The sequence below is a fragment of the Thamnophis elegans genome, chromosome Z (genome assembly GCF_009769535.1).
Source record: "Thamnophis elegans isolate rThaEle1 chromosome Z, rThaEle1.pri, whole genome shotgun sequence".
Taxonomy (NCBI): domain Eukaryota; kingdom Metazoa; phylum Chordata; class Lepidosauria; order Squamata; family Colubridae; genus Thamnophis; species Thamnophis elegans.
The window spans coordinates 51,659,241-51,686,117 of NC_045558.1; the positions used below are offsets into that span (position 1 = coordinate 51,659,241).

At 38.8% G+C, this 26,877-nt stretch overlaps 1 protein-coding gene across 1 annotated transcript in view; it reads left to right on the forward strand.

Moving 5' to 3' along the window:
• STT3B (STT3 oligosaccharyltransferase complex catalytic subunit B) overlaps window positions 1-26,877 on the forward strand; it is a 75,163-nt gene that overhangs the window by 13,379 nt on the left and 34,907 nt on the right. Inside the window, exons 3-6 of the mRNA XM_032237070.1 lie at window positions 7,510-7,797; window positions 8,121-8,186; window positions 11,440-11,539; window positions 22,568-22,666. Of these exons, the coding sequence (XP_032092961.1) occupies window positions 7,510-7,797; window positions 8,121-8,186; window positions 11,440-11,539; window positions 22,568-22,666 (553 nt within the window). The remainder of the gene's footprint in view (window positions 1-7,509; window positions 7,798-8,120; window positions 8,187-11,439; window positions 11,540-22,567; window positions 22,667-26,877) is intronic.

Sequence of the window (26,877 nt, forward strand, 5' to 3'; positions counted from 1 at the left end):
CGGCCTTCCAGAAGCCTTTTTTGCGCTCCCCAGGATTCAGGAAAGGGGGCCTCTGGAGCCTGGGAGAGGCCATTTTCGCCATCCCAGAGGCTCAAGGAAAGCCTCCGGAGCCTGGAAAGGGAGTTCTGGAAGTTCCATTTTTCACCCTCCCCAGGCTCTGGAGGCTTTTCTCGAGCCTCTGGGAAGACAAAAATGGCCTCTCGGGCTCCAGAGGCCAGAAACATGCCCTTTTCCGAACTTCCAGAAGTCCTGTTTTTCTCCCTCCCCAGGCTCTGGAGGCTTTCCTTGAGCTTCTGGGACGGTGAAAAAGGGCTCCCTTGGCCCTCCGGGAACCGGAAACATGCTAATTTCAAAACTTCCAGAAGTCCAATTTTTTGCCTTCCCCAGGCTTCAGAGGCTTTCCTTGAGCCTCTGGGACAGCGAAAATGGCCTCCTCCGGACTCCGCCTCCTGGTGCAAAAAACAGCAGGTATTTCCGGCCTCCAGAGGGCCTCTGGAGTTCAGAAACAGGCATGTTTCTGGCCTCCAGAGGGGCTACAGAGCCAAGCCTCCAGAGTCTGGGGAAGGCAAAAACTCTCCTCCTGCATGTGGGAGGGGGTCATGCATACATGCACAGGTGGATGGGGCACATTGCATTGTGGGTGTGGAGCATGTACGTGCACACAATTTTGAGTGGAGCATGCTCATGCACACAATTTTGGCACATGTTTACAAAAAGGCATCACTTGTCTATATCAAGTTTCAAATTATTTTCTAAATAGAAACTCATTAAAAGATACATCAATTTTCGCAGCCTGTTTTGGCTGGCAGAGTGCTTCAGAACCACAAACATTGGTCCAGGTTAGAACGGATAACCATTGAAACTACTTGGATTTTCTAAGTTTTTATGAACACAGCCATTGAACCCCTATATTCAAGAATTCTTGTACAAATCACAGTAGAAGTAGAGGATATATCTGCAAACATTTACATATGCACATACATACATACATACATACATACATACATACATTCAAGCAAGTTGTGGTTTTTTATCATCTCTTTTTCAGAATATGTGCCCACCAAAATACAATAACATGGATGGAAATGATGGCACTGGAATATAATTCCTTTTCTAAAATTATTTTAGTTGCTATTGATATTTCTATAATAAGTGGATGTTTTCTGAACAAGAGCATCATATTTTTTCTATGGTAGAATAAACTACCACAACTGTTTACTTCAATCTAATGTTTAACATATCAAAATCTATCGTAAAGCAGATGTTTGATTACAGTCAAGAAACATTTCTTCAGAATCTACTTTATCCATTACCTCTCATTATAATAAGCAACTTTCAAGAACTGTAGTCAACTTGCATTTCATACCTTTGACAGCTTTCTGGTAACCAAGGAAGTAATAGTTTGCAAGATTCTTGGAGATATATTTGTCTAATTACAGGTTACCAATATATCAGGATTATATTCACCTCCAATATTGTTTATTACTGCACTTGATAGTCTAGTTCCTGTAAAGCCCTTGAACAAAGTAATCAATTATTGGATCTTCTTTCTGGAAAATTAATGTGGTGAAATTTATTCTTTTTTTAAAAAAACTTGCCACTGCAATAGATAGTCTTCAACTTACAACCTCAGTTGGGATCAGAGTTTCCCTTGCTAAGCAAAGTGGTTATTAAGTGAGTTGAACCAGATTTTTCTGCTATAGTTGTTAAATGAATCACTGTAGTTAAGTGAATCATGTGATCATTAAGCAAATCCTGCTTTCTCCTTTGATCTTGCTTGCCAAAAGCCAGCTAGGAAGGTCACAGTTGGCAATCACATGACCCTGGGCTTCTGCTACTCTTATAAAAACATGCCATTTGCCAAACACCCAAATTTTGATCATGTGATCATGAGGATGTTGCAACAGTTGTAAGTATGAGAACCAATCATGGTTACTTTTTTCAATGTGTTATAACTTTGACCAGTTGCTAAATGAATGGTTGTAAATCAAGGACTACCTATATAATTTTTATAATTATCCGCTGTTTGTAATTGGTTTTGTCATATTTTTTTTAGCCTCTTGAATAGTAGGTTTACAGATTTATTTATTTATTTTTACAAAGGCTCAAATCAATGGTTTTAGAATGCCATGACAACACAGTTTTATAACTTTCTGTTTTCCTTCATGAGGCAAGTTTATAGAATAATTAATTGTATAATACCAGTACTCGCTCATGTCAAATTGCTTCTTCAATATTATAGCATATCATTTATATTGTCTTCCTTTTTTTCTAGAATTTTAGCCTTTATTCACACTAGAACTAATGTTAATTGCCAACAAGACATTTTGAAGCAGCAGAATTTCATATATCAACTAAATTTGCAGTTTCACAGTGATAATCAATAAAATATCCACAGCCATCACAAAATACCATCCTACAATCCCCCATAGTCACATGATTGCATTTTAGATGATTGGTATCAAGTTTATGGTACAACTAAGTTCCTTTGTAGTTTAAAAGAGTCTTCTAGAAACCAATTGTTAGCTTTGCCAGATAAATACAAATTAACAGAGTTGGAAGGGACCTTGTAAGTCATCTAATCCAACCTCTCACCCAAGCAGGAGACCCTACACCATTTCTGATAGATGGCAATCCAGTCTCTTCTTAAAAGCTTCCAGTGATGAAGTTCCCACAATCTCTGAATGCAAGCTGTTCCATTGGTTGATCACTTTCACTGTTAGAAAGTTTCCCCTTATTTTTAGGTGGAATCTCTCCTTGTTCAATTTCCATCCATTATTCCTTGTCTGGCCTTATCGTGCTTTGGAAAATAGCTTGACCCCCTCCTCTCTGTGGCAGCCCCTCAAATATTGGAACATTGCCATTATGTCTCCCCTAGTCCTTCTCTTTACTGGACTAGCCATTCCCAGTTTCTGTAACCATTCTTTATATGTTTCAGCCTCCAGTCACCTAATCATTTTTGTTGCTAATCTTCCGGGCACTTTCTAGTGTCTCAACTTTTTTTTTATAGTGTGGTGACCAAAACTGGATATAGTATTCTAGGTGTGGTCTTACTAAGGCTTTGTAGAGTGACATTAGTACCTCAGTTAAACTTGATTGTATCCCTCTGTTAATACAGATTGCATTGGTTTGTTTGGCCAATAAATCTACTGCTACCATATGGCAGGTATTGGCAACCCACGGCAGCTTCCTGTCAACCCAGTCGCACAACCTGTTCTCCACCCCAAGAAAACATGAGTCTCTCCGCAGAGCTGTGCAGCTGAAGCCCCCTTAACATTTTCTCCACACTGCCTGTTACTGGCTTCTTTTTGTGGTTCCGAATCCTTTGTGGGCAGCTCAGTGTCATTGCAGTCCCTTTCATGTAGGCTCAGGAAGGAGTGGAATGGAGAGTTGCCTTGTCAGCTCCGTGTATGCATGCGATGGCCAGCTGACTTCGGCCTTTTTTTTTTTTTTTTTGCCATTTTTCGCCCTCCGGAAGCTTCTCTGAAGGCCGAAAAACCACCCAACGCACAAACTGGAAGTTTGGGAACGGACTTCTGGTTTGCGCATTAGGCCGTTTTTTTGTGCTCCGGAGGTTGAAAAACGGCACTATGGGCAAACTGGACATCACTGTTCCCAAACTTCTGGTTTGCCCGTAGGGCTGTTTTTCACCCTTCGGAGGCTTTAGGGAAACATCCTTAAACCTCCGGGTGGGATGTTTTCGCTCTCCCCAGGCTCCTAGAAAGCCTCTGGAGCCTGGGGAGGGCGAAAAAAGCATGCCAAAAGTGGGAGGGAGGGTGCTGGTCATGCGTGCAAGGTCGCACACGTAACATTATGGGTCTGGGCATGCCCATGCACAACCTCCCCTGTACTCCCCTGCTTCTTTACACTTGTGGGAGCGCCAGAAACTGAAAGTCCACTTGGGGAGTATGTGTGTGCCAGGAAGATGATCTTCCAGTTTCTGTGTGCACATGTGCATCAGCCAGCTGGTTTTCACATGCACGTGTGAGACAGAAGACCAGGTGGCCAATACGCATGCACATGCCAGAAACCGGAAGATCGTTTTTCCGGCACACACATGCACACCGGATGGCTGCTCTTCTGATTTACGGTCGTGCATGCACATTGTCCAGCTGGTCTCCATGCACACATGCACACCAGGCGGCTCTTCTGATTTCTTGCACGCACATGTGCATATACATTCCCGTTTCAGCACTTGGTGCCAAAAAGGTTCACCAACACTGCCTGGCATATTGATTTATAGGATTCAAAGTTGCTTGGCTGCAGTTGTGTTGCATGGGGATGGGAAGGGAGATGTGACTGAGGAATCTCATTCTCCAGTTTATGTGAGAGGGCATATGGAAGTTTATTTTGGGAGGTTGGAACATATGAGATGTAAAAGTCAAAGCAAAGGAAAAAATGGGTCTATACATATTTGCCTAGAATGGGGTGGTGCTTCCGGCAGGTGCCCTTATAGTTGAAAGGCAATTTTACTGCCAAAAGCTTTTTATTGATAACTAGCTGATAACCCAGCGTTGCCTGAGTATTTATTTATAGGAGGGAAATGTCTGGACCAAATGTAATTTCTACTGTTGTATTTTCCCCCTTACCAGAGTGAGCCTGTACTGTAAAGCCATTAGCATGGCAATTCCACCTTGCTGTACAGTAGAAGCCATTTTAAGTCACAACAGGCTGTATCTTAACAGAACAGACACCCCGCAGTATTTTTTTCCAGAGAGTAAGTCATCTGTGTATCAAGTTTGGTAGAAATTGCTCCAGAGTTATGCTGGAACATACACACACACACACAACAAAGGCACTTTATATACATACATACATACATACATACATACATACATACATACATACATACATACATACATACATATCGGAGGGAGGGAAAGAGAGAGAAATACAATACAATACAATATATAGATGTCATAATTTCATTCCGAATGTCTCAAGCAAAATGCACATGGACATAACTGCCTCCTCCCTCTTTCTCTAAATTGCCATATTTGGTGCATTTGTTTGCATTCCAAAGCTGTGGGGGGTCAGTATGATAGAGGAGGGATTGAGAAATAAAGAGCCGTTTTAACTCTTGAAATGTCACTTGTTCTTGAGTTGACCTGGAGAATTGTAGGTCTTTCTTGCAAAACTTAGTAATTTTGCAAGCTCGGCAAATTTACTTTCTCTACTGTTCTATATTTTTGAAATTAGTAATTTCCCAAAGAACTGGAATTTCTTTAAGTCCAATTATGTCTGTATTGTCAATAATAAATTTAATATTAAAATGCTGCTGTAATGCTTGGTCTGTGCTCTTCTTCCTAACAGAGTGATCAACAACATTTCTTGGAACATTTCTTAATTTGCAACTCATGTATCAATCCTATAAACTGTATCAATTTCTGTCTTGGTTTTTTTCCAATCTAGGAAATTAGTTTAATAATCTTTTCTCTTATATATTCTCTATGTACTTCTGAATTGCTGTAAATATTAAATAATTTTTTCTCTCAATTCCAGTAATGCCAAGTAATCTAAATTGTTTTCCATCTATTTATAACTTCTCACTTACTTTCCAAAACTTGTACTTTGTCAATAATTTGCTTTAGATCTTCAGCCAATTTTCTACCGATTCTTCTGTCTTCACTTCTTTCATATCCTTTCTTTTTTTCCCTGACACATCCTTCTTTCTTTTTAAAAGCTTTAAAACTTTTGGCAACTGGTGCAGTCATTTTTTAACCAAATGCCTCAAAAATTCTCCGCAATAAATCTAGTGAAATGCCCTTACCTGTAATTTCTCCTTCTAATCTTGCAACTTTCCTTATGTTTGCCATTATGAGAAAGTGAAAATATGTCAATTACTACAATAAAGTGAAAGGCTTTTCCTTTTTGTCCGTTTTGCTTTTCTCTATTTTTAATACTTTGTCCCAGTTATCTCTCTGTAGTTTTATTCATACAGCTTGGCTCCTATTATCCTTGTCATCTTATTTTGGGAAATCCACCAATTATTTACTTTCTTTAATAATAAACAATCATTCACATAAAGGCCTGATCTCTTTGTCTAATTAATGTTATGATTTTGAAAAGCACTTTCATTAAAAAATATTTTGTTTTGTAAAATTACTGTCTTGTTCATTTAAAACTTTCTTGAATCACAATCTTGTTTTTTGCTTTTAAATTAAAATTGTTTAAAGAGACTTTTTTAATTTCAAAAAGAACACAACTCACTGAGAATCTTTGTTCTTCTCTGTCATTTGGAATTTCTCCAATTGCAAAATAAATATGCAAATGTGTTTCAGAAAGTAAGGTTTTTGCCATCATATGTCCATAAAGGCCGCACAGCAACAGTTAGGGGACATTGATAATTCCCATGGCTCCACAGGTCTCATTCAATCACAGGAAGCTCATTTACTCTACTTTGCTTATGAGGAGCAGCTATCCAGAACATAAATGGGCGCTCCTCTCATCTCTTCTTACTTCAGAGATATTTTCATCAGCCAGTTGAAATATCTAACTTTCCATAGATCCTTAACCTTTTCTTTGCTGCTGAGTCAGCTAAGTTTTTTCTGTATATTTTTATCTAGAATTTAGCTAATGCCCATTTGGATTTCTAAATATATTTATAGAAAAAACTGGGGGAAAGGTTTTCTTAATAGACAATTTTCTTTAATCTAGACATAAAGTTAGCATGGCTTGTGTTCTTGATATTGAGAATAATACAGCTTTAAAAAAAATGAGTCATGCTCTTTACATTATTTTGCTATAGTTCTAAACAATATGTTTGATTTCAATTATATACATGGGTTGATAAAATTATTTAAAGGAGTTTCATGTTTTTATAATGTGTATAATCCTGTTGTCAATTGTGACTATGCATGTACCTGTGTTTCCCTGAAAATAAAACCCGGTCTTATTTTGGGGGGGGGCAAAATAAGCACTAGGGCTTATTTTTGGGATTGTCTTATTCCCCCCCCCCCAATGTACAGCAGTCCCACTTCTGCTTGCTCATGGCGGGGCAGGAGGCCATGCAGCATGCCAGTGCCTTTACCACAAGACAGAAGGAGTGGAGCTATCCCACGTATCCCACATTGGCTTACCTCAGGGCCCCAATAGCCAGGCCAACCACACCCCAACACCTGCCTTGCTTCAAGGCCGCAGCCAACCACTCAGCCCCCTCCACTGTGGCCACAAGCAAGTAGAAGTGGGCCAGTGGACACGTGGGCTCCTACTGCACATGGGTGCTATCGCTGCAAGGCAGGTATTGGGGCTTGGATGGCCTGGATGTGAGGACCCTGAGGTAAGCCAGTATGGGGTGTGTGGGGCAGCTCCACCCCCTTCATCTCACCTCATGTCAGCAGCAATCAGACAGAAGTGGAAGGTGGCCAGCTGTGCAGGCACTTAAGTAGGACTTATTTTGGGAGTGGGACTTATATTAGGCACAAATAAAAAATCGTGCTAGGGTTTATTTTGGGAGAGGTCTTATTTTTTAGAAACAGAGTAATTAAATGTTTTTTCATCCTTTTATAGGTGTACCCAGGACTGATGGTGACAGCTGGCCTTATACATTGGATTTTGAATATGCTGAATATAACTGTCCACATAAGAGATGTATGTGTGTTCCTTGCACCAGTTTTTAGTGGCCTTACATCAATTTCTACTTTCCTGCTTACCAGAGAATTGTGGAACCAGGGTGCAGGGCTTCTAGCTGCCTGTTTCATTGCTATTGTACCAGGTTACATATCACGATCAGTTGCAGGATCTTTTGACAATGAAGGGATAGCTATATTTGCACTGCAGTTCACATATTATTTGTGGGTAAGTACTATTATATACATTCTGCTTACACTTCTTAAAATTTGAATATGCACAATAGTTTCAATTTGTTCTAATAATCAGTAGAAATAAATATAGCTAATAACAGGTTTTCTATTCCATTGCTTTTCCTTTCAAAATAAAATGAATGAATACATATCTTTAAGATACAGTTCAAATATTTTTGTTGCATGATCAGTTGATTTTATAAGGTCTTTTTCTGATCTAGCAAAAATGGTAAATTCTAAAAAACATTCAAATAGAATATTTTATATTTGCATGATTTGTCTTTTCTGTTATAATTAAAACTCGGACAACTTTCTTAGGTGAAGTCAGTGAAAACTGGATCTGTTTTCTGGACCATTTGCTGCTGTTTATCCTACTTCTACATGGTAAGTGGTAGAGTACCACTTGTATAATGGTCACATTTTAATTAGGACACTGTTTTATGAATAAATTAAGTATTAACAGAAGTATTTTAATTTGTTGAAAATTCAGATTTCATTTAATTTGAAACAATGCTGTAAACCAGGGGTGTCAAACTTGATTTAATTGAGGGCCGCATCAGGGTTGCAATCGACCTCAGAGGACCGGAGGTGGGGCATGTGCAGGGGATGTGGGCATAGCATGAGACTTGGGGGGGAGCATCTGTGATGGCCAAGTGCTAAGGCAGGACTTCCCTGAGACCTTCCATCACTCTCATACAGGTAATCCACTTATGAATATAATAGAGCCTGCCAATTACATTTGTAACCCAATGATTCATTTGATTGAATCATGTTAAATGAACATGATCACTCCCTGCTTTCCCTAATGCATTTGTTAATCAAATGCACAGGTCATTAAATGCACATGAGGTATCTCAGAGTGGGGAAGAGCATATAGGCCCTCATGCTGCAGCAGGCCATCCAAGGCCGCCTCAATCCACTGAGATACCTCATGCTCTCCTGGGGTCTTCACAATAGCTTCCACCCACCCACCCATCCTGCCCCTCCAAGTCCTCACAGATTGGGCCTGCTTTGCTAGTGTCCCAGATTCCACTTACTCTTCTCCACCCCATTTCCCACGGATTATTTACTTTTTGAAGATCTCCAAAGCTCCAGAAGAGGCTGATCCACTGGTAGAGAAGCTGTTTTATTCAGATAATGGTGAAGCTGTAAGAACATGAACTCTTAAGGAAAACATTTTTTGCCAGCTTCTGAGTAAAAGATTTTGAGTTGAGGCCAGTAGGCCTCTGGCAGTAGAAAAAGTCTCCTGCTTCAGGGATTAAGGCAGCAACAGCATCCAATCAACAAGGAGCTTTGTCTCATCAGGCTGAAATGCAAGCCCCTTGTTGATTGGTTGCTACGCCCCAATTCCTGAAGCTGCTCTTTCGAACTAGCCAGTCAGCAGCAAGCAGGAGGCTGCTGGTTGCCTGCCAGACTGGGCCCAAACTAAACCTGCAGGCCCTCATGGCAGAGAAGCTGGTCTTTTATTCAGATGGGGAAAGCTGTTTTCCTTACAGCTCAAGTTCTTACAGCTTCACATGCTTCTGAATAAAAGACTTTAGCTACTCTGCCACATGGGACAGCCTCTTCTGGAGCTCTTTGAAAAGTAAATATAGTAAAGCCATGGGAAATAGGATGGGGAGGGCTGGATGTGGCCCATGGAGGCTCCATTTCAGCCTGTAGCAGGCCTGGATAGGCCTCCGGAGGCTCAAACGGAGCCTCAAAGAGCTCGATCCAGGCTATGGAGACTCCATTTCGGCCAGCAATGGGCCGGGGGAGATCTCAGGCGGCCCCTGCGGTGTGTTTTGGCTGGCAGAGTGCTGCAGGAAGCCATCCAGGTAAAAAAAAACAGGCCACTAGGGGAGCAGCTAGCAGCGGCACCACGGGCCAGTCCTTTGCTATTTCCAGACTGGCCTCACAGCCCAGATCTAAGCACTCTGAGGGCGGGATCCGGGTCGCAGGCCTTGAGTTTGACATCCCTGCTTTAAACATTTTTTATGATAAGTTAGAAAAGCCTACATAATGCAGAGATTAGGTTTTTTTTCCTTGTTCTTTCCAACATATGTTAGAAGCTGCATGACGGTTCTGTGCAAGATAAAAATAAAAAAGCAAGCAATACTATTTTCTTCTTTTCCTCTTCACCACTCCACTTTGTAGAGGGCAGAGGTATTTAAGGTATAAAGTAGACTAATGATAGCATAAATGGACACATAATTCTAAAAAACTTCAGTTTAGAAAATTGGTATGCTTCTATGTTATTGTGACTGTTCTTGTATATCTGAGTTAGCATTCTCAGCAGAAATGTGAAATAAGTTTTAATAAGGTCTCTGCAAATTAATTAGTGACAGCTCTCAGTAGTGGGGTTGACCAGTAGTAAAACAAATAGTGAGGTGCTCTTACTCATAACAGCTGATTTTCTTCAGGAGTTTTAGAAAATTATTAAACAAGGGTCAACAAGGAATTGATAATAATTTAGTATTTTTAACCACTTTCATCCCCTTTGCCTTGTTAATTATTGAATTATTGTTGAATTATTAAAAGAAAAAGATTTCAATTCTTTTTTCATAGCTATTTCATTAAAGTCATACTGTTCTATATTACAGGAAATACTGAACCTGCACTATTAAGATATAGTAAAAAAGCTTCAGTGAACTTTAGAAACATTGTAAATATTTTAAAAAGTGGTTATCAATTTTTTTCACTACAGATCCCTTTTAAATACCTTTTATGGTCATGGACCCCTAAAATATAACTTAAGATTTAAATGATAACTATTCTTCAAGTGTTCGTGGATCCCCTGTGACCACTGGTTGAGAACCACTGATTTACAGCAAGCTTACAGAGCAATTGTTATACGTGCTGCTGTTAAACTGTTTCACTGATTGTACATCAGAAGTATTTCAAATAAAAATTATGGTAATAAATAATTTTAATAAAAATGCTAATAAATATTGGCATTTATTTTTTCTTAAAATTGCTTTGCTGGCAATTTCAGTTGCAAGAGATCACTGCTTTTCTATAATGGGAGATGCTAGGAAATATATAATGTAACAAGGCATAAGAATGCTAATAGAGATAAAATAAAAGCAAGGCATAAGAATGCTAATAGAGATAAAATAAAAGCAAGTAGGTATAAACTTGTTCTTATAGTAACTGGAATAAATAATTAGAGTTACTTCTCAGTCTGAAAAGGTATGTCTTTAGTCAAACTAGTCATGCTTATCCCATCTCTTTGTATCCTGTTGTAATAATATTGTTGCTATCTTAGAGAAAATTGGCAATGTAGTAAAAATGAGAATTTTATTCCAGAATATTTTGGAAACGAAAGATAAACATAAAAGATGATAACATCCGGAATTTTTTGATGAACCAATATTATTTGAATTTATAGAGTGCTGTAAACTGCACACAGAATAGAATAAAAACTGTGGCAGAAGATTGAAATATATCATTTTACGTAATACTTTTATACTAGCCTATTTTATATATTACTTAATCTGTTTTCTGCTGGAAGTTCTTCAATTTATAAATTCTTCCTGTGGTTCAAAATACCTTTTCATTATATGTAGCTTGAAATCTCAATTGTCAGTGACTCATGTTTATCAAGCTAACATTGTAAACATAAACTAAACCTTAATGCTTACTATATTTTTCACAGGTTTCTGCATGGGGTGGTTATGTTTTCATCATCAACCTTATTCCACTGCATGTATTTGTGTTATTGTTAATGCAAAGATACAGCAGGAGAGTCTATATAGGTAAGTATTTCAATATGATATTGGGTGACAAGGGCTTTTTCATTTCAGCTTTACTAGTGTTTCAAATGTCTATGATTTAAACACATTTGAATATATTAATGACAGAACAACAATTTTGAAATTTCTTTTGGTTTTGGTTTTAGATAATATATTTTAAAATAAAATGTTTATTAAATAAAAGAGTAACATAAAAATATATGAAGACCATTTAGAAAAAGAAGATATTTTGCCATTGCTGCAAATTTTGCAATTTTTATAAGCCATTCTTCTATTGAGGATATTTCAATTTTTTTACATATAAAACCTCACTACAATTTCATATATCAAACTAATCTTCCATAAATCTTTTCTAGTTGGCTGTTCATAAGTCCCAATAAAAGAAATCTCTGCTTTCATCTGAATATTATTATTTTTTTCAAATTCATTAAGTCATCATATGTATTTTTTGCTTTTTAGAGTTAACTAAAAGTTTCTTTTTACCCCCTAAATGATATCTTTGGTGATATAACAATATATTTTATTGGTAGTTCATTTTATACCATAGAAACTCTTTCCTAAACTATAGCATAATATAACTTTAGTCCTATTAATCATATTTTCTCTGATTGGTCTCCCTATATATTATAACTAAAACATTTAGCCCATTTTATCATGCAGTTTTTCACTTTAGCTTTCCCATTTCAAATATCAACAAGAGTTTATACATTTTAGCAGTCACACGTTCTTCATTTGTACATGATTCAGTTTTGATTTACCTGTTCCAGTTACCTTTTTATCCATCTTAACTCTCTCTCTCTTAATTGTGAATATGAAAACCATTCAAAATTAATTCCCTTTGGAGTCAACTTCATCTTAAAATCCCCAATGTTCTGTTACTACCAGGTCTTGTATAAGGCACTCGTATAAAGTGCCTTATGTGCTGGAACCCACAAGGATATATGGGGGCACAGTCTGGATTTATTTCTGTCCCGTATTCTTAATATGGCATACATACCATAATATTTTTTTAAATCTACATTAAGTTTGTTTTATCATACCACATGAATTTATTCCATCAATACCTCAGATAGTGTCCTAGTAGATCTAAACAATTATTTCTACAATTTGGCTCAAGTTTTCTTAATGGTACCCATATTTTCCCCAAAATAAGACCGGGTCTTATTTTCTTTTGAGCTCCTAAATAAGCACTTGGGCTTATTTTTGAGGAGTGCCTTTTTTCTTCCCATGTACGAGAGGCCCACTTCTTCTGCTTGCTCACAGCAGGGGAGGAGGCTATGCAGCTTGCCAGTGCCGCTATTGTGAAGCGGTGAGTGGAGCTGCCCCACATCCGGCTTACATCAGGGCCCCCACAACCAGGCCGTCCAAACCCCAACACCTGCGTCACTTTGCAGACATAGCACCAACACACCACTTGGCCTCCAGTTCCATTCTGGTCCCGAGCGAGCAGAAGAAGTGAGTCAGCGGCCATGGGAGTTCCTGCACATGACTGCTAGTGCTGCCACCATAAGACAAGTGTCTGCCTGGCTGTGGTTCCCTAGAGCCGAGGTGGCGCAATGGTTAGGGTGCAGTACTGCAGGCCACTGTTATCTGCAGTTCAGCGGTTCAAATCTCACTGGCTCAAGGTTGACTCAGCCTTCCATCCTTCCGAGGTGGGTGAAATGAGGACCCAGACTGTGGGGGCAATATGCTGACTCTGTAAATATGCTTAGAGAGGGCTGAAGAAGCGGTATATAAGTCTAACTGCTATTGCTAAGATAAGCCAATGCGGGACACGTGTGGTAACTCCATAGTTCCCCTGCCTCGCCTCGTAGCTATGACACCACAAGCAACAAGTCAGAATGGGCAGACTCTTAAGTAGGGCTTATTTTTGGGATATCTTATTTTTAGCGAAATGAGATATATAACAAAAAGTATGGATTCTTAAAGCGACAGATACCATCCTGCAAATAGTCTGTCAGGGCTACACGCATAGAGATAATTTTAGGTTCAGTCGTATCAGATAGTAATGAAATATTCTTTTCTAGTTATATAATCATGGAAATTTCCATACTGAAAGGAAAAATTATACAATTGTTTTATTCTATACTTCTTAGCTATTTTTTTCCAAATATAACAATTATTTTCATGGATTTAACTCTAAATATTGGATTCAGTAACATAATACAGTAATATGTATTATGTTATTGAAACCAGGAGGCTGTACCCTTTGTTTTGCTGGAATCAGTGACTGACTAACTAATTTTTCTACAATCTTTGCAATGTATTTATATAAAAATTGTTGATGTATTCCATTAGCCTAATGGAATATAATTGGCGATTTAAAGTTAAACATTCACCTGCAAAACCCATTGAAAACAATTAACACAAAATTTCTGCAGAATACCCAGCTTTCATACTTTGTCAATCTAAGAAGGCCAACTCAGATGAAACTGATCCTGGAATTTTTCCACTCACACATGCCATAGAAATTTGCATATATAATATTGTTATGTGTTTGTGTGTCTGTCATAAGTCACGTACTAAAAATAAAAAGAGAGGTTAGAATAAAATGAGCATTAACATTTTAAAAAGTAACTACTGATTAAAATTAATTGCCAATAAAATTCAATTTATAAATTCCTTAAGTACATATATGAATATGTGCTCTCTCAACAAACATATGGGCACATGGAGGCAAAGACTTTTAAATATGATCTCCTGCTTATAGAAGAAACAACCAAAAAGAAAACAGCTTCAAAATAGTTTAGTTTAGTTTAGTTTTGGTTTATTTGTATGCCGCCCTTCTCCAGGAGGGACTCAGGGCGGCGAACAACTCAAAGGGGAAAGGGAACATTAACAACAGTACACATAATTAAAATACACGAAAATCACACAGCCATACCAGTCGAGAGGGGAGGGGAACTCATCAACCCCAGGCCTGCCGGCACAGCCAGATTTTGACGGCTTTCCGGAAGGCCTGGAGAGTGGTGAGGGTCCGGATCTCCGCGGGGAGTTCATTCCAAAGGGCTGGAGCTGCTACAGAGAAGGCCCTCCCCCGGGTAGTAGCCAGATGGCATTGGCTGGTGGGCGGAACCTGGAGGAGGCCGACCCTGTGAGATCTGACGGGTCTTTGGGAGGTAATTGGCAGCAGGCGGTCTCAAAATAGGATGAAGGGAAGGGATAGCTGCACTGTAAAGAAATAGAAGATGGCTAAAACTTGGATATAGGTAGAGCTGAGGAAGAGATAAAATCAGGAGGCTGTAATTACAATGAAATAGTTTTGCCAAGAAATAGTAGATACTATTAAATACTTACATTTTGTAATGGAATTATAATTTTCACTTCTTTATAGTTTAACTTTTTTAAAAAAATTTGAAAGTTGTAGTTAAATTAAAATCATATGAGTTTTATTTCCTTTATGTATGTGTAGTTCAGGAGAACACTCTCAATGACTTAATTTTTAGCTTGCCCTTATATACCCCCCCCCCGCCCCAATACTTTCATTGTCAATATGGCAAAAATTTTGGTACATTCAATTTTCATTATGCATCCATGTTACATACTTAAAAACTCACAGAAATGGGGAAACCTTGGATATTGAAGTGTGAGAATATATAACATTATTGAACCATATAGTGACCTATTAACACAACAAAAGTTCAAGAAAAAGAACATTGTTTTCCTTGTAGCTCTCATTCCTTACTGGATATGGATATATCCTGAGACTGTTTGGTGGATTACACTTTTGTAGAAATGTATAAGAAATCTGCAGAAACCGATTGTGAGGCTAATGAAGACTGAAGGTATTACTATTTCCAAAGCATATAGATCAAGTTCCACAATTGTTTAAAAAAGATCCTGGTTTGCCACACTCTTTTGAACAACTTTCACCAGAAAAAAACATAAGAGATCATGGTCTATCATTTTCTCCAGCAATATCAAGATCATTACAGAAAGATTTAGACCAGGTTCACTGTAAACAAACTAAAGCTTTTGATATACAGCTAAACCCGCCACTATAACCATTCATCAAAACTTGCTTCCCTTCTAGTCCGTAGTTAGGGGAATCAGTTTTTTCATGTTTTTCCTGCTTGGTGAAAAATATATAATTTCCTGCACTTTAACTAGTCTCCCAGAAAAGACTAAATTGATAATATTCAATGCTCTCAATATTGAGAGATTCCAGTTATGCAGACAAAACAATTTTAAGCTGAAGTTTGTTCTGTGCCTTCTTGTAGAGCAGGGGTGTCAAACTGGTAGCCTTCGGGCTAGAAGTGTCACACACAGGCCATGCCACTTCAGCTCTGCGAATGGGAAAAAAATCATGTGATGGCAACGTGACGCTGTGGGTTTAATACCCATGTTATAGAGTGTAGAAAATCATAGAGAAATATAGGTATTGTCTGTGAAGACTCCATTAATTGGTGAACCAAGGTTTGGGACTGTACTGCTAATTATGCAAAACTTTCTACTGGGGAATTTTCATTTTTAACTAAACTTTGTAACTTATAAAATGCTTTTTGCACTATTAAAAATTTGTAAAATTTAAATTATTAAATCTGAGAGAGAGACTCACTGCCCATTTTGCAGTTTAGTCAACTATCCTTGGGGTCCATTGTTCATTCTAAACAATAGTATTATTTTTACATATATCAACATAATGAAAAAGGTTTAATGTTTTTCTTAAATGAGTTACCAAAATAAGAATTTATCTAATTAAATGCCTTAAAAGAAATATTTGTTTGCTTAGTTTTTAATTTTTCTGATATTATTTGAGACCCATTTATGACAATTTAGAGCAAAACTTAGCATGAATATTTATGCTTTTCAGATAAACATTCTAATTTTTTCCATTATGTGAATTTAAAAAAAAATCTTGTGTTTGTTTTTGTTTTTATTCATACATAACCTATATACTTTTCCAATAGTATTTATTTGGAAAACTATGTCATATATTTCAAAAAAAGTGCAACTATTTTAAGAAAATTGATTTTTTTTCATGTACACTTCTAAGCATATTTGAAAAAAATATTTTTTCCCAGCATTACTAAATTATCATTTGATAGAAAAATTCAGAGACTCCACAAAGGTTGATTCCTCACTTTATATTGTGGTTTTTTTTCCCTCTAGCATGTCTGAAACAAAATTTTGGTCAAGTAGAAAAGGGTGTTTTAAAAAGAGCTCAGTATGTGCAAATTAGAGGACAGAAGTAACAGTAGGATCTGTGATTAAACAATCTGGTTTTGCTTTACTTCCCAGATTTTAAAGTTAGGTTTTGATATGTCCTTTGTAAGTAATCACTTCTTATAAATGATGGGAGTTTTTAATGAACCATATGAAAAATAATTACTAAAGGGAATTTTGAACTATTTACAAATAAAATGGAATAAGTTGCAACTTCCTTTAGAGAAACAAGAAATCTACTAGTATTTTAATATGAAGAAACACTAATTTGAGTAAAAGTCAAAGGTTAATCTTTCAAATAGCAAATTCTTTGTTTTTTTTTTAATTACTAAAATACATACTAGGACTCAAGTAGTCATAGAAATCTTTTATTATTAAACACCACAAGATGGCAATGTTGCAGTTACTATATTCTCTTGCATTTTTAATTGCAAACTTTACATTAATTGTCAAACTTTAAATTAAGATGAAATAATTCTCATTATTCAAACTGGAAATTAGGTAAAATTAGGTAATAGGTAGGTATAAGAATAGATATATTCCAGATTCTATTAGATATACTCTCACCTGTGCCAGTTATCTTAGCCAATTAGAGATAGTGAATCTTCAGAAAGCCTTTTTGTTTCCACGACGTCATGTGCAACCCTCAGCCATCCTGGACGGCAAATATAAAGGGATAACATTAATTGAAAGACTCTGTTTTTGTGATTCTGGAGAGATTGAAACCTCTGGACATGTTCTTCTTCACTGCTCTCTTTATAAAAACATTCAAACAAAATTCATTTTCCTGATAATTAATAGGTATTGTGGCCATTCCAATACCATTCAATGGTTGCTTAAAGATGAACAGGCCATACTCACAGTGCAGGTACAGTATTTTTCAGATTATAAGATGCATCTTTCTTCCCCCCCCCCCCCCAAAAAAAAGAGGGTGAAAATGTGGGTGCGTCTTATACACTGAATTAACTCCACCGGCCCCAACTCTTTGGCCTCTGCCTCCCAGCAATTTACCTCTTTGTAGCAAGCGGGGGGGGGGAGGGGGGCTTGCGAAGGCTTCAATAAGATATAACAACCCCTGCAGCCTCAAACAGCTGATGGTTGGAAGAAATTGAAAGTGAAACTTGCAGTTTGCTCTACTAGGGAAATTGCTGCGAGGCAGAGGCAGATTTTTTCTTCTTGTGCTAATCAGGCTGTTTGCTGCAAGGAGGTAAGTCAACAACTATAAATGCCTATAGAATGTTCAAATTATTAGACTTATTTTTAAAAGATTGCTTTATTATTATTCTAGACAACTTAACAAAACAAAGAAGCTTTTTAAAATAAATGCTTGATCTGAAGAGGCCCAGTACTATTGTTTTAAAAAGTGATATTCTTTCAAATAGCAGAGAATAAATATTCTTCCAGAAAGTACATCAATTTTAACTGCATCTCTACAAGTATAGTCTGAAATATAACACCACAAACAGTGTATATTGTCTGTATTGTTTGTTGCAAGGAGGCAAATTGCTGGGAGGCAGAGACAGATATTTTTCCATTATTTTCCTCCCCAAAATCTAGGTGCGTCTTATACTAGGGCCTAGGGCCAAATTATGTCCAGGGGACGCAGGTTGGCTATTTAAGAGTGATCGCGCATTCTACCCTCATTGCCCCTCTCGCACCCCATGGTGCTCGGGATTACAGGACCCGGGTCTCCGGCTGGTATCGCTTAATGCCAGGTCCGTGGTACATAAGGCTCCCCTCATTTACGACCTCATACAAGAGGGGAGAGTAGACCTGGTGTGCATTACGGAGACATGGTTGGGCCATGAGGGCGGTGTTCCCCTCATTGAATTATGCCCACCAGGCTTCCGGGTGTTTCACCAGCCCAAGAGCCCAGGGCAGAGGCGGGAAGGTGGCCGTGGTTATTAGGGAAAGTCTTGGACCTCAGGAGGTCACTGTCCCTCAGATAGGCAGGTGTGAGTCCCTTTTTGTGAACTGGGGCCTTGGAGTCCAGGTGGGCCTTTTTGTTACGTACCTGTCTCCCTGCTATGTTTCATCAGCCCTGCCGGAGCTACTAAATGTGTTAGCTGGATTGACGGTTGATTTCCCCAGGTTTATGGTCCTGGAGGGGATTTCAATCTGCCTTCCATTGGCAAGACATCCGAGTCAGCTCTGGAGTTCATGGCTTGCATGACAGCTATGGACCTCAGTTAATTCAAGACCCCACTCATAACAGGGGACACAAGCTCAACCTGATTTTCGTCTCTGGACAGTGGATGAATGATCTAGATTTAGGGGATATTTCTATCCAACCCTTGTAATGGTTGGATCATTTCCTCCTTAGACTTGACTTCCATACTGCCACCCCTCACTGCATGGAGGCAGAACTGATTAGATGGGTCTGCCTCAGGTGCCTGATGGACCCTGAAAGGTTCCTGATGGAGCTTGGGACTTTTCCTGAATCTCTTGTTCACAGTTCGACTGAAGGTCTAGTGGAAGCCTGGGCTTGGGCAGCCACTGGGGCCTTGGAATGCATTGTGCCTTTGCGGCCTCTGATCCAGTGCCGATCCTGGGTAGCTTCCTGGTTTACCGAGGAGTCCGTAAGATGAAACGCCAAAAAAGATGCCTAGAGAGTGATTGGAGGGCCAGCCGGTTTGAATCCGACCGAACACTAGTAAGAATTCATATTAAATCCTACTTGGTGATAAAACTGGCAAAACGGAAACATTTTTCTGCTCTTATCGTATCCACAGAAAACTGTCCAGCCACCCTGTTTAGGGTGACCCACTCCTTACTTAATCAAGGAACTGGCAAAGACCCCTTGCAGGCTAGGGCTGAGGAATTTGTTCTGTATGTGCAGGATAAAATTGCTCAGATTCGGACAGGCTTGGACTCTGACTGGGTAGATTTGGGCGAGTCGCCGAGGATGAATCTTGTGAAAACTCTCTGGGATGAGTTTGACCCTGTGACTCCCGAGGGCATGGACAGGATTATGGAGAGACTGCTGCCACTTGTGTGCTGGACCCGTGTCCCTCTTGGTTAGTTTCAGCTTCCTGGGAGGTGACACGAGGCTGGCTCCAGGCGATTACCAACGTTTCATTGAGAGAGGGGTTCTTTCCCACCATCTTGAAGGAGGCGGTGGTGAGGCCCCTTCTTAAGAAGCCTTCCCTGGACCCAGCCTCTTCTCCAACTATCGTCCGGTCTCCATCTTTTGCTTTGTAGCGAAGGTTGTTGAGAGTATGGTAGCACGTCAGCTTCCCCAGTACCTGAACGAAGCTGCCTATCTGGATCCGTTTCAGTCGGGTTTCAGGCCCGGGTACAGCACAGAGGCGGCATTGGTCACATTGATTGATGATCTCTGGCGGGCCCGGGAGAGGGGTTATTCCTCTGTCCTGTCCTATTAGACCTCTCGGCGGCTTTCGATACCATCGACCATGGTATCCTACTCGACGACTCGTGGGGATGGGAGTGGGGGCACCATTTTGCGGTGGTTCTCCTACCTGTCGGATCAATCTCAGTTCATGTTGACTGGAGGGCAGAGATCAACCCCAAGGCGCCTCACTTGTGGGGTGCCCCAGAGGTCGGTTCTCACCTTTCCTGTTCAACATATATATGAAACCGCTGGGCGAGATCATCTGTAGTTTTGGGGTACAGTATCATCACTACGCTGATGATACCCAACTTTTCATCTCTACCCCAAACCACCCAAACGATGCCCTCAACGTGATGTTCCGATGCCTGGAGGCTGTACGGATCTGGATGGGGACGAACAGGCTCAAGCTCAATCCCTCCAAGACTGAGTGGCTGTGGTTCCCATCATCCCGATTTATGCATCTTGTGCCATCTTTGATGATAGGGGGAGAAATTTTAGTCCCCTCAGAGAAGGCTCGCAATCTGAGTGTCCTCCTGGATACGCGGTTTACTTTAGAAGAACACCTGACAGCCGTGACCAGGGGGGCCCTTTACCAGGTTCGCCTGGTACGCCAGTTGTGCCCTTCCTGGATCGGGATGCCTTGTGCACAGTTACTCATGCCATCGTCCTTTCTCGCCTGGACTACTCTAACACTCTCTACATGGGGCTGCCCTTGAAGAACACCCGGAGGCTTCAGCTCGTCCAGAATGCGGTCACTCGGGTTGTCATGGGGGTACCTAGGTGCTCCCATGTTACACCCCTTTTAAGCGGCCTGCACTGGTTGCCGGTTGTTTTCCGGGTGCGATTCAAGGTGTTAATTATGATCTTTAAAGCGCTCCATAGCTTAGGCCCAAGGTATTTGTATTTGTATTTTGTATTTAAGTTTATTTATATGCCGCCCTTTTCCCTGGGGGGACTCAGGGCGGCTTACAACTTAAAAGGTACTTGCGAAACCACCTACTGCCACCGGTAGCCTCTCACCGTCCAGTACGATCCCACAGAGTTGGCCTCCTCAGGGTGCTGTTGGCCAGGCAGTGTCAGCTGGCGACCCCCAGGGAGAGAGACTTCTCTGTGGGAGCGCCTTCCCTTTGGAATGAGCTGCCCCCGGAGCGTCGCATAATTCCCGACCTCCGGTCCTTCTGGCACACCCTAAAAAGTTGACTTTTCCAGCAAGCCGGCCTGGCCTGAGTAAAATAAATTATTAATTTTAATTAGTAATTTTAATCTAATTTCTAAATCTCATTGTAAATTGTCTATTGTGTTTTTTTTATATTTTATTTCATCTTTTTTCTTTTAACTTATATGTGTTTTATGTTGTACACCGCTCTGAGTCCTTTGTGAGAAGGGGCCGCATATAAGTCCAATAAACCTAAACCTACTTCGAAGCGTCTTATACTCCGAAAAATACAAATACTGCACAGCAGAACTTGATGAATAATCCATTATAACCAGTTTATACAGTTAATGCAGCAATCTTTTTATATTTTTGCTCTGTTGTATTTTAGTACATAATAATTATAGGCTTTTATAATTTAATATTACATTATAGCGTAGGCCATGCTTTTGTTTATGTTCAACTGACAGGCTGGCAAATTATGTTTTAACACAGATTTTATTTGCTATTTCACATTATTTTATTCTAAAACTTTTAACTAGATACACTTAGAGTATTTTTAATTGTACTGGCTTTGACTGTAATCAATATTTTGAATTTGAATTTGCTGTATATATTAGTGGCTAGGTTTGTTTTTGAATATGATAATGCTCAACTTCAATGTAATAATGATCAAGTTCAAGACTACCTATAGTCCATTCAGTTATGAGTAAAGCATAATTGACTATGAACAAAACATCCCAATCTAGGAATAGTTGTAATTGATAATATATTAACTTGTCCTGACTACCATTGCCATTTGGTCCTAGTTTAGGGTTCTTGGCTGATAAATATCCGAATCTTAATGGACAAATCTCCAAGAGAGGCACCATTGCCACTCCAATCCCAACCCAAGACTCAGATATACATGCCTAGTTATTCCTCTCATCAGTGATCAACTCATGGCTGAAGATGACCATATTACAGATAGACTTTGTATTTACTACCAGAAGGCAAAAGCTTGGTCCCTTGAAGATTTGCTATTTGGGACTCTTGGGTTAAGATTAGGGGACTGGTACACATCACGGAAACAACCTACCTTGAGGACGCATTCCCTGAGAGTTGCCAATTCTCTGTCTCCAATCATTTCTACCTCTATATGTTGCTACAATGATATTCAGGCTGCCTCAAACTTTTAGAAATCCCTTTTCTATAATGGAATTAATTAAGGAACCAAAATGTCAGTGTACCAGTTAGTATTTGATAACATAAATTTATATTACAAAAATGGCTTTCAAATATTGTGACAAATCCTAAAAATATATCATTTTAAAAATTAACTTTTTTGTTTTATAGTAATCTGATACTTTTTTATTCACAGCATATAGCACTTTCTACATTGTTGGATTAATATTATCCATGCAGATACCTTTTGTTGGATTTCAGCCAATTAGGACAAGTGAGCACATGGCAGCTGCAGGTAAGAAAGAATTTAATGTATTGAAAATACACACAATTAAGTTTTAATTTCTTTAATAAAGATTTTTGTAAAAAACAAAAAACTAATGAAAATGAATATTTAGAATATAGAAAAGAGGAAAGAAAAAAAGCCAAAAGTGTAGAAAAGGAAGAAAGAAAATATAACTTGTTAGTAAGTTATAATACTTGTGTAATTTTATCTCTTATTCTATTGTTATAGCATAAAAATGATTAGAATAAAATAGTTTAGAAGTTTTAATTTTCTAACATGATATCCAGAAATTTCTATTTGGGTTGGTATATATGCTGCCTTAATACTCTAAAAGAAAGGCAGAATCTAAATCAAATAAACAAAAATAAAATAAGCCTTGTAAAATGGAAGTTCTTATATAGCACAATTTTACCTAATTATTACAGGTAGTCCTCAAGCTACAACTGTAATTGGGACAGGGATTGCTATGTCTAAATGATTTAGTCATAAAGCACAACATCAGGTGATTGCTTCACTTAGCTACAATCCAGGCCATTGTCCTAACCCAAGACTTGTTAAATAATTTGGAGAGAGTGTCAGATAAAGAGCATGGAGGTGCTGCACTGAGGTGAGGGGGGGCTAGTGGAGAACATACTGAGATTGAAATAGAAGGGTGCTGTGGTAGAGCACAAGCTTAAGAAGACCAATGAAGACGATGTAGAATTCACGTGTGTGATTGCAGGGAGGCTTGGAAAGAGGGTAAGGGGTGCATCCACCTCAGCCCATGGAAGGAGGATGTAAGATAAGGGAGATCATAGGGCAAAAGGTGTGTGAGAGAAGAGGAGAAAGACAGTGCTGTTCATGCAAGTGGAGAGAAGATGGGATGAAGACTCACCTATTGACTTACAACCTTCCTTGACAGCTTCTCCATTGATTTTACTTGTAGAAAGCCAGTAGGGAATGTTGCAAATTGTGATCTCATAACAGCAGGGACTTGAAATTGGTCACAATTAAAGCTGGTTGCGAAACACCAAAATTTTATTTATATGACTGCTGGGGCACTGCAAGGGCCAGAACTTCAGTACAGGTAATACTCGACTTACAACCATTTGTTTAATGACCGAAGTTACAATGGCATTGAAAATATGATGTGATCACTTTTCACACTTACGACCATTACAACATCCTCATGGTCACATGATCAAAATTTGAGTGCTTGGTAACTGGTTCATATTTATGATGGTCATGTGATCACTTTTTGCAACCTCATAAGTAAAATCAATGAAAAAAATAGATTCCCTTAACAACTATGTTACTAACTTAACAACTGCAGTGATTCATTTAACAACTGTGGCAAGAAAGGTCACAAAATGGGGAAAACTCATTTAACCACTGTCACTTAGCAATAGAAATTTTGGGCTCAATTGTCATCATAGGTTGAGAACTATTTATTCTGATTGTAAATTCCCTAGTTCAGAACAACTGAAGCTTTGAATAGTTGCTGAAGAAATGGTCAGACTTATTTATAGTCAGATTAATTTTACCCTTATTCCTCTTAAATATTGCACAAGTTTTCCCAGTAATAATCCTGTGCTGATGTGTGTCATCATTTATTAACCTTGTTGACAGCAAAATTATATATAAGATTATCAGTAGTTATTTTGAATGGCAAAATATGCAAAGACACCCTTCAAAGTTTGTTAACTAATTTAGCAGCATAAAAGTGTTTACCATTAGCACTTAGACCTATATACCATCTCATAGTGTTTTACAGCCCTTTCTAAGCAGTTACCATATTGCTTCCAACAATCTGGGTTCCCATTTTATTGACCTTGGAAGGATGGAAGGATTCGTCAGGATCGAAGGAATTGAACTCCTAGCAGTGAGCAGAGTTAGCCTGCAATACTGCATTCTAACTACTGTGCCACAATGCAGATATTCTATTAATTAGTAATGGACAAACAGCAGTTGTAGGAATAAATTAGTAATTTTCTGTTTGGAGAGTGCGAGAGTGGGCTTGCATTGATGATACAAGCATTCTCACAATTCGGTGGTCCAAATCACGAATTCTGATTCCTAGGCTGCTTTGGCAATGAGACATGCACACACTGCAGACTGGGTGAAAATGGCGTCTTCTGGCTAAACCAGAACACTTTTTATTAGGAAAGTTCAAAGAAAACTAGTCAGCAGTTTAATACAAACAAAGCATCTCACAGTATGTTACAAATCACTTCTTGATTACATTCTGGCAGAAAGGGCAGGGAGGAGGGACAAAAGGTACTCTTTGATAAGAGGAAGTTAGGAAGTATGGAATTGTAAATCACATCCTGATAAGGAGAGCAGGAAGGAGGAACAAACGGTCTTAGAATTGTAAATCACAGAGAGCTACATTAGGCATATGGAAATGACTTGATTTGTTACACGAGGCGGCAAAAGGATGCAAGGCTAATTCTGTGTGTTTATATCTCAGATAATAGAGGCCTCTCATCTCTGTGTGTATCCGTGTATAGACACCCGAAATGAATTCGGCTTCCTTATCTAAAAGCTTTCCCAGGACTGTTCTTTCCATATGGCTTTTGGCAAATGTTCACTGGGACCTTTGATCCAGATAGAATTGATCCAGATAGAATATTCTATCCTATCCTATTGATCCCAGCTAATTTCACCCAGCCAATTATGGGATAATTTCCCACATCTCCTCCTTTTTTATTTTTTAAATGGAAGCAATTGCCATGGGTTGTTTCTTTCTCACAAATCCCCCTTCCATTGGATATCCAGGGATTATTAATTCTGATGTATTGACACTTATTAATAATGCGTGATGCTTCTGGATAGCAGCGTCCGCAATACTTTGCATAGTGGATCTCAATAATGGTATTATGCATGGCAACATAGTTAATCCCAAAAATATCATCCCAATAAAAAATAAACCTTGCTTCCAATTGTTAAAAATACCTCCTAACCAACCGTCAGTGTCCAATATGCCTTTCCAAGTTTGTACAGGAACATGTGCAGTTTGTATCATAGTTCGAGTTATTTTTTCTATCACAATTCCAGAATCATCAATTTGTATACAACAATTACTAAGATTAAATTTACCACACACTCCGCCTTCGGCAGCGAGCAAATAGTCTAAGGCTAAACGATTTTGCATAATATAAGTTCTTGACAATACACTTTCTTTTGCAAGCTTAGTTAATGCCAATGCAGTTTCATTTGTAATTATTTCTAATACAGCTTGTAATCTAATAATGCGATTTATCATGTATATAGGCGTTCTATATCCCCATGATCCGTCTTGTGCCCACGTCGCAGGATCATAATATGCAATAATTCTCTCAGGGGGCCACTCATCATCCTTCCAGTTACCTATTTTTATCCCTTTAGCAAGATCTATGGTACGTTTACGTCTTTCAAGAGTATCATATACAGGGACTCCCAGTTTTTGTTTTTTCTCTATAGGCATTAGGAAGAATGAAGGCTGAATCGCCCCTAAGATGCATGACCCATACCAACCCGTGGGTAACATATTATAGGCAAAATTACCACATATCCAATATAACCCATCAGGTGAATTCCACACAATAGTATCATTTTCAGGGTCTGAAAGTCCTCGTAACTTAGTTACTTCCAGCAATGAGTTTTCAGGTTTGGTCATATTAGTTTGTGAAACCCAAGTGTTATTTTCCCACTCATTAGAACATTTTAAAAATCCCATAGGTTTATTTCTTTTAGTCTGATTATTTTTATTTCTGGTATAACATATGTGACCTATTATATGAGAGGTAACTTGCCAAGTTTCATTGAAGTTGTTATTAAAGGTGAAGTTCCCTTTCCATTGAGCTATTTCAGTATAATTTGCTTCTTGTACATGCCATGGCCAGCGATCTCCCATAGTGGTTCCTCCACATACAAAACAATTTTTTAACATGAGTTCTGTAGCAACTTCTTGAGCCAAATTAATAAACATATTTTTTGCTTTTGGAGGTGTAGGTAGATCGTTGAGTTTAGCAATCTCCTGCTCATAACTCCAAAAAAACTTTACAGGTTGATTTGTCAATTTTGTTGCTTCAGTCTTTACAATGATGTATCCATAAGGATCCTTTCCTGCTTTATCTATACCAATACCATAATGATAGTATCGGGTGCCTAAAGTACCTGCTACCTGTGCAGTAAGGCAGAGTGGTGTGCAGTGATGGGATTGACAATCAGTAGTGACTGGAGTAATAGAAAGATCAAAA